A 7,730-nucleotide genomic window follows, 5' to 3' on the forward strand; every position below is an offset into this window, starting at 1 on the left:
ATTAATAATAATATAAATATTATATTATTATTTATTTATGAATGATAATGATATATTTTATATGATTAATATATTATAATGAAATATTTATTTTTGAATGAATACAATTAAGATGATATTCTAATATTTAAAATAAAATTAAATATAATAAATACTTTGATATTCAATTTATTTATCATCATATTTTCAATATTCAAATTATATTTATATTTAAACAATATTTATTTCTTTTGTTTAATATATAATTAATTTTAAATCATAATAAACATTAGATGTTATAATTTATATTTAATATATTAATATTAATTGTATATCATAGAATTTAATTTATATTTTCATTATATGATTATTATATAATTATTGATATAATTTTGTATTCATATGTTGATTTTAATATATTTTCATAATTTATGAATGATTATAATTTCTATTTATTCATGATATATTAAATAAAACAATGTATATCTTTATTATCATATATTATTATTGATGTTATTTTTATTTGATTTTCATCATTATAAAATATAATTATTAATATCAATGAATATGATTGATTATGATAATCTAATATCAATATAAAATAATATAAATTGTTAATTTATATTATATTAATAAATGAAATGAAATATAATATAAAATTAAATATAAATTAATTATTAATTGTTATTTCATTTATTTTATTATACAATAATAATATTATTTCATCAATTATTTAACTAATAAATGTATTTATGAATAATTTAATAATGTATTTATGATATTCATCATAAAATATCAATAATTTAATAAAATATTAAATTATATTTATTTCATTTTTAAATTAATTTTATATTAAATTAATTTAATCTTATTCTTTTATTTATTCATTTTCTTTATCATTGTTTATATTTTCTTTGTTTATTTCATTACATTCTTTATTTTACTTCTTTATTCATTTGAATTTTATTCTTTCTTTTATCCATGTTTATTTTATTTCTTATTAACCATTTCTCTGTTTTCTATTTAAATTAACCATAATGAAATTTAAATCATTTGATTTTTGTATTTTATTTCAATTAACCAAATACTGAATTAGTGTTATTGTTTCCTCAGTTACATTACCACACATTTTCCAGATGATTTTTGGGGTGGTTTAACTTCTGTTTTGTCTTGATAACTTATCACTTTCCATTCAGTGTAAGTAATTTCTCCATCGAATCCAGTTCTTTTCTCTCTTTCAATACGGTATATTCGTAACTTTATGTAATCATCATTTACTTCTATAATTTCTGTTTGTTCTTTTTCCTGAGGTTCAACTTTTTTATATTTAGGTGTATTCTTTTCACTCCTCTTTTTATCAAGTGGAGTTAAATAATAAGCCCAGTTTAAAAGATTTTTAATTTCATTCTCTGATTTTGTGTTATCACAACCTTCATCTGATTGTAAATCAACAAAAAACATTGGAAATTCAATGTCCTCTTCATCCCTTGTTGTTTCTTTAATAAGATTTAGTAATTCTGGATTTATTTTATCTTTCTTTGTTTTTATTTGTTCTTCTACCTCATTTTCTGATTTATTGTATGAACAATTAGTCCATACAATACATACATGTTTCCAGAAATCATCCACTGGAAAAATATTACAAAGTAATTTAACCATTCTTTTAATATTTTCTGACAGTATTTCTGTGTTGAAATTTAATACAATAATAACAGCTTTTGTTCCTTCTTGTTCTTTAAGATAGTCTATCATTTGGTTGAGTTTATTTTCATCCATTTCACCTGATTCTTGAATGCCAGGCGTATCAATGACAAATACATTGCTTTTATCATATCTTCCATTATACCCTATAGTCTCTTGTGTTGTTGGTTCAGAACCATAACCCACAACAAAACTGTTGTTTTCAAGAATAAAATTACCAAGTGAACTTTTACCATCGCCTATACCTCCAATCAAAAGTAAACTTGTTTCTTTTCCTTGTTGTGTGTTCATTGATTATTTTTTAGTTGTCATATGTTTAAATAGTAACTTACAATAACTGACTCTAATTACAACCTATTTTGAATGATGTTTGTTATTTTTATTTATAATGTCATGTAAAAATAAATTACTCTCAACTGAAAATAACACTAGCTAGAGTGTATTCATACAGATTTATATTTATAAAAAAATGAATGGAATATAACTTATTCAATGACGTTTAACATCATTTTTATAAATAATAATTAAATTATTTAACAACCAATCGACGTGTTTAATTGTTTTAAGTGCAATGGTTTATTTACAAAACAACAAAATAACATGATTTATATTTTTATTCATCATTAAACTAAAAATACAATAACACTACAATATTCGTATTAATTTATTAAATTACACGTTTACAAAAATGTTGTTTATTATATTTAATAAATAAAAAACAATCGATTAATATTTACCCTTTGAACCAGACAATAACATACTTACATAAGGGGGTAATATTTTAATATATTTATGGGGAATTAAAAAATTCATTTTTTTCAGTTAACTTACAGTAAAAAATAAATAGTTATTAAAATTAAAATATTCATAATAATAAACAAATAATATAACTCAATAAAATTTGAAATTTAACAGTGTTACAAAAACATACTATACTGAATGAAATTAATGTTTTTCCATTTGATTTGTAGTTGTGAATATTATTTAATAAAATGAAATTCTCACATTTTATAAACAGTGATGGCATTGAAATAATTTCATTCATATATATTTTATTATTTATTTCCATGAAAACAATAACAAGGTTAAAAAAAAAGATTAGTTAGTGTTTTGAATAACTCATTTTCATCATACTATGATTTATGCCTATAACATTAACCTATCACGACTAACAATCCCATCGGTGACAAATCCAAACATACTATCTCCAACTTCATTTAGTAATTTTTGAAATCCTTCTTTTGAAGTATCAGCAAGTTGTTGTATAATTGGTTTAAATATGATCCTACTGTTTATCTGTTTCCACTCAGTATAACTAACTTTTCCTCTATACGGAATTCTTTTTTCTCTTCTCTTCATATAAATTTTTAACTTTATGTGTTCTTTTTTTACTTCTATAATTTCTGTGAATTCCTTCTCTTCTTTAATGACCATTTTGTATGTGGCATCTGCTGTTTTTATTTTATCAACATTAATAGGTCTTAAACAACGAGCCCATCCTAACAGTGATTTAATTTCATTATCTGATCTAGTGTTATCTAAACGTTCAATTGGTTTTGAATCTACAAAATACATTGGTAAAACAATTCTTTCAACTCCTGTTATTTCTCTTGCAAGTTTTAATAATTCTTTATAATAATCCTGCTTTTTGATCTCTATATCTTGTTTTATTACTTCTTCTGGTGTATAATTATAACACTTAGTCCATACAATACATACGTGTTCCCAGAAATCACTGATTGGAAAAATGTTGGAAATTATTTCAATCATTGTTCTGATACCGTCTGATAATCTAGGGCTGTGAATACTTAAAACAATAACGATAGCCTGTATTCCTTTTTGTTTTTTAATATAATCTACCATTTGTTTGATATGTTCTGTATCTGTTTCTGCACCATGAGAATCTTGAAAACCAGGTGTGTCAATAACAAATACATTCTCCCGATCATTTTCTCCATATGACCCTATTGTCTCTTGTGTCTGTGAGTTTGGTTCACTGCTGACTCTAAAAGCATTACTTTTATCTTTCTTTTTCAAAACAAAATTACCAAGTGAACTCTTACCATCACCTGTTCCTCCAATCATTATCATTTTGGTTAGTTTTGGATTTTCACTTTTCATTGATTATTTTTGAGTTGTCTCTTGTTTAAATAGTGATGTTAAATGATATAAATCAACAACTATTTCTAGAATGATGTTTATTATTAAAAACATTTCAGTCATTTGAAATGACAAATCCGGTATTCTAAAATTGTTCTTTAAATTCATTCTTTGTGTAAACAAAAACAACAAAAATTCCTGTTTATCGAATTTTACATATACATCATTTTAATCATCTTGTTATAGCATAACATTTCTATTTTTAATATAATGTATTTTTATTTATTTTTAAACAAACACTGAAGGCATTCAAAAATAAATAAATTTTTTTTCGATAATTTAACGTAATATTTTACTTTTACTAATTGATTTGAAATTGAAACAAAACATTTAAACTAAAAGTAAACACTTTTTGCATTAAACTTATTTTTAAACTTATTAATTATTTTCAATTATTAAAGTTCTTTATTTTTATGTTAGTGATATCGTTTTTAAACATGTTCATGAATATTTCATTCTGTAAGTGTCTTTTCAGTTATTGTTATATTTTTTATTTATTTCTAATTAAAAATTTGTTGTTGAAAAATTGAATATTTTTCAAAACTTCTCCTCAACCAAAAACGTGGTATTTAAAATAAAAACAAAGACAATAATTACATATCATAAATAAATTTAAAAGCAAAATTTATTATTTTACTATTTTTAAGTTAAATAATTAAAACCGTTATTCTAGATATCCATTTTATCTAAACTCTTACAAAATTATTTCAAGTTACTTAATAGTAAATTAGCGTTATCATTTCATCCATCACATAACTATACATTGATATAGTTTTTGGGTTTCTTGTTTTGTTTTTATACCAACTTCTGTTTTATCACATATTTCTTTCCATTCACTACAGATAATTTTTCCGCTATACCCAATTCTTATTTCTCTTCTCATGGCTTTGACTTGTGGCACTCTATTTGTTTCATTTCCACCTAATTCTTCTCGACGACTTTTTTCTTCTGTGATAATTGCTTTATACTCAGGACCTCCTCTTCTCAGAATTTTCTCAACGTTAATACGATCCAAGCCTCTCGCCCACTTTAAAAGTTCTTCAATTTCATTCTCTGATCTTGTGTTATCCTTTCCTTCAAATGGTTGTGAGTCAACGTAATACATTGGAAATTCAATCGATTCTTCATCTCCTGTCATTTCTTTAATAAGATTCATTAACTGTGGGTAATAAGATTTTTCTTTACTCTGCTTATGTGTTTCTAATTCTTTTTGTGGTATATAACAATAGCACTTAGTCCATACAATACACACATGCTCCCAAAATTCATAAAATGAAAAAATATTACACATTATTTCAATCAATGTTTTTAAATCATTGGAAAGCATAACGTCATTATAATTTATGACAACAATAATTGCTTGTATTCCTTTTCTGTTTTTAATAGAGTTAACCATATCATTTAAAAATTTTTCATTCATTTTACTTGAATCAGAAAGATTAGGCGTATCAATAACAAATATGTTACTTCTGTCACCTTCTCCATTCGTTCCATTAGTTGTTTTAGTTTCTGGATTTGGACTATGACTTACTTTAAAAGCATTCTTTTTATTAAGAATAAAATTACCAAGCGAGCTTTTACCATCACCTGTATTACCAACTAAAAGAATTTTTGTTTCTTTTGTGTTTTCACTACTCATTGATTAATAGCCAGTTATAACAACAAGTTCTTTAAATACTAAAATTGTTAGTGTTTACAAAATAACTATTTCATAAATGATGTTTATTATTTTTATAATACAAAATTAATGAAACAAATATATTTATCGTATTTTAAAATAAAAAATCGGATATACCCCTTTATTTGTAGCTATTTTCATATCAATTCATTTTTAAATACTTAACTAAAAATAAAAAACGATAACCAGTAAAACAACGAAATTATAACATTACCTCCCTATTCATTATTTTACATGAGATTATTTCTTTATGAAATTGTTATGATTTTGTCGAAATAAAATGTGTTTATTTTTATCAACAGAAATTTATATTGTTTTTGTAATTTATTTTAGGGTTCTCTATTGTGCCTCTAACGTGCTACCTTTGAATCCACAACGTTATTTAAAATAATAAAAAATAAATAACATTTGATTTAACCAATAAAATAATAAATAAAGTGATGTATTATAAACGTGTATTTAATTATTTAATCATTTGGTTTTGATCTGATATTCATTAAATTAAAATGGAAGAGTTAATAAACAAGAACACTCATTTCTTTAAAGAAGAAATAGAAAAACTTCCAAATATTCAACAATCAATTGATGATATTAATAAACATTATCAATATTATTTAGGAAGTATTAAAAATGAAATATTTGAAATAAAAGCAGATGAAACATATTCAGAAGCTATTAAAAGAGGAGAAGGAATATTTGATAGGATTGATGAAACAGAAAGAAGAAGAAAACTAATAATAGAAAAAAGTCAAGAAACAATTAAAACAATAGAAATAATAAAGAATCAAATGAAGAAAATAATAGAAGAAAGTAATAAAGATGAAGAAATACTAAGTAAAACACGGAATGAAATAATCAATACAATCATTTCAATTGAAGAAATGAACATGAAAAATAAAATATTCAGAACACCAAAAGAAAGTGATAAAATCACGGAAGAGTTTAACAAAAAGAAAGAAGAATGGAAACCATATTACAGTGATTATCCTGAGGGGAAGAAGATAAATGAAGAAGAAGAAATGAAGAAACAAGAAGAAGGAGAGAGAAGAAAAGAAGGAGAAAGATTAAGAATAATGAAAGGAATGAATACAATGGAAGAAATGAAACAAATAGAAGAATGGACAAATAGAAGAGTATCCAATATATTATTTGATTCAGATATTGATAATTGGAATAAGAATACATCAGTATTTGATAAAAGAATAATGAATAAAGAACATATAATAATTATTATTGAAGATAGAGATGGAAATAAATTTGGAGGATACATTAATGTGAAAATTGATAAAGTTGATAAATATATAAATGATCCAAAATCATTTTTATTTTCATTAGAATCAAATGGAAGAATATGGGGAATGATGAAATTTGATATTAAAGAACCAGAGTATGCACTTTGTTTAGATAATCATTCAAGTGATTGGTTGTTTTCATTTGGATATGGCGATGATATTTGTGTTTATAAAGAAAATAATAAAACAAAATCATCTTGTAAACAATATTCATTTTCGTATAAAGGAATAGCAAGTGCACTTTCTGGAAAACAATATTTCACACCACAACGAATTATTGTAATTGAAATGAAATGATTTTTATTCATTATTATTTATTTGAAATATAAAACTAAAAAGAATATAAAATAAAACAATAAATGAATATGAACATTTCATTTATCAATCAATGAAATGATATTAATATCATTATCATAAAATGATAATCAATAAATAAATTAACATAAATATTATTTCATTCATTTTATCATTTATAATACTCTTTCATTTCATTATGATTATATTTATTCATTCTCTCTTTTGATTTATTCTCTTTACATTTCTTCTATTTAATTTCAAGTTAATTTCAAAATTAATTTAATTTTAATTTAAATAACAAAATATAAATAACAAAATAAATAAAAATAGAATAAATTTAATTAAAATAATAACATTTTCTTTTTATTATTTTTGTTTTATCTTTTTATAATTAAAACTTAAAAATAAATGAACTATTAATTAATTATCGTGGATCTTAATTTATTATTTATAAATAGATTTATAAAAAACAAAAAATTTTTAAGAACTTAAAAGAAAGGAATTTAAGATCAAAGAAAATGGAAAGTAACACACAACCACTTATTCCCCAACAAAATCATAAAAAATATCATACATACTCATTTATAACATGTTTTGCTGTTGTTGTTAATTATATTGTTGGT

The 7,730-nt window shown here is 22.4% G+C and overlaps 3 protein-coding genes across 3 annotated transcripts, besides 22 other annotated features; all 3 read right to left on the reverse strand.

The window, feature by feature from the left end:
- The first annotated feature begins 2 nt into the window (after positions 1–2).
- Positions 3–154: a microsatellite.
- An 11-nt stretch (positions 155–165) lies between these two features.
- Positions 166–266: a sequence feature (AT_rich).
- A 6-nt stretch (positions 267–272) lies between these two features.
- Positions 273–400: a microsatellite.
- A 62-nt stretch (positions 401–462) lies between these two features.
- Positions 463–577: a microsatellite.
- Positions 515–654: a microsatellite.
- Positions 648–826: a microsatellite.
- Positions 799–975: a microsatellite.
- Positions 976–1,092: 117 nt separating this feature from the next.
- Positions 1,093–1,971, reverse strand: EDI_234300 (uncharacterized protein; the record flags this gene model as incomplete). The annotated part of the gene is made up of 1 exon (XM_001737224.1): positions 1,093–1,971. The coding sequence occupies one exon, from the start codon at positions 1,969–1,971 to the stop codon at positions 1,093–1,095; it is 879 nt and encodes a 292-aa protein (XP_001737276.1).
- Positions 1,972–2,187: 216 nt separating this feature from the next.
- Positions 2,188–2,217: a sequence feature (AT_rich).
- Positions 2,218–2,374: 157 nt separating this feature from the next.
- Positions 2,375–2,399: a sequence feature (AT_rich).
- A 114-nt stretch (positions 2,400–2,513) lies between these two features.
- Positions 2,514–2,592: a sequence feature (AT_rich).
- Positions 2,593–2,723: 131 nt separating this feature from the next.
- Positions 2,724–2,745: a sequence feature (AT_rich).
- Positions 2,746–2,826: 81 nt separating this feature from the next.
- Positions 2,827–3,801, reverse strand: EDI_234310 (uncharacterized protein; the record flags this gene model as incomplete). Its single annotated transcript, XM_001737225.1, has 1 exon — positions 2,827–3,801. The coding sequence occupies one exon, from the start codon at positions 3,799–3,801 to the stop codon at positions 2,827–2,829; it is 975 nt and encodes a 324-aa protein (XP_001737277.1).
- A 236-nt stretch (positions 3,802–4,037) lies between these two features.
- Positions 4,038–4,073: a sequence feature (AT_rich).
- An 18-nt stretch (positions 4,074–4,091) lies between these two features.
- Positions 4,092–4,112: a sequence feature (AT_rich).
- A 91-nt stretch (positions 4,113–4,203) lies between these two features.
- Positions 4,204–4,255: a sequence feature (AT_rich).
- Positions 4,256–4,321: 66 nt separating this feature from the next.
- Positions 4,322–4,354: a sequence feature (AT_rich).
- Positions 4,355–4,406: 52 nt separating this feature from the next.
- Positions 4,407–4,501: a sequence feature (AT_rich).
- An 87-nt stretch (positions 4,502–4,588) lies between these two features.
- On the reverse strand, positions 4,589–5,479 carry EDI_234320 (uncharacterized protein; the record flags this gene model as incomplete). Its single annotated transcript, XM_001737226.1, has 1 exon — positions 4,589–5,479. One exon carries the CDS (start codon positions 5,477–5,479, stop codon positions 4,589–4,591), a length of 891 nt encoding a protein of 296 aa, XP_001737278.1.
- An 82-nt stretch (positions 5,480–5,561) lies between these two features.
- Positions 5,562–5,626: a sequence feature (AT_rich).
- A 217-nt stretch (positions 5,627–5,843) lies between these two features.
- Positions 5,844–5,889: a repeat region.
- Positions 5,890–5,895: 6 nt separating this feature from the next.
- Positions 5,896–7,216: a repeat region.
- A 40-nt stretch (positions 7,217–7,256) lies between these two features.
- Positions 7,257–7,400: a microsatellite.
- Positions 7,359–7,457: a microsatellite.
- Positions 7,458–7,467: 10 nt separating this feature from the next.
- Positions 7,468–7,591: a sequence feature (AT_rich).
- Positions 7,592–7,730: the final 139 nt, after the last annotated feature.

This window comes from Entamoeba dispar, genomic scaffold, assembly GCF_000209125.1.
Source record: "Entamoeba dispar SAW760 scf_1105229460481 genomic scaffold, whole genome shotgun sequence".
Lineage (NCBI taxonomy): Eukaryota > Evosea > Mastigamoebida > Endamoebidae > Entamoeba > Entamoeba dispar.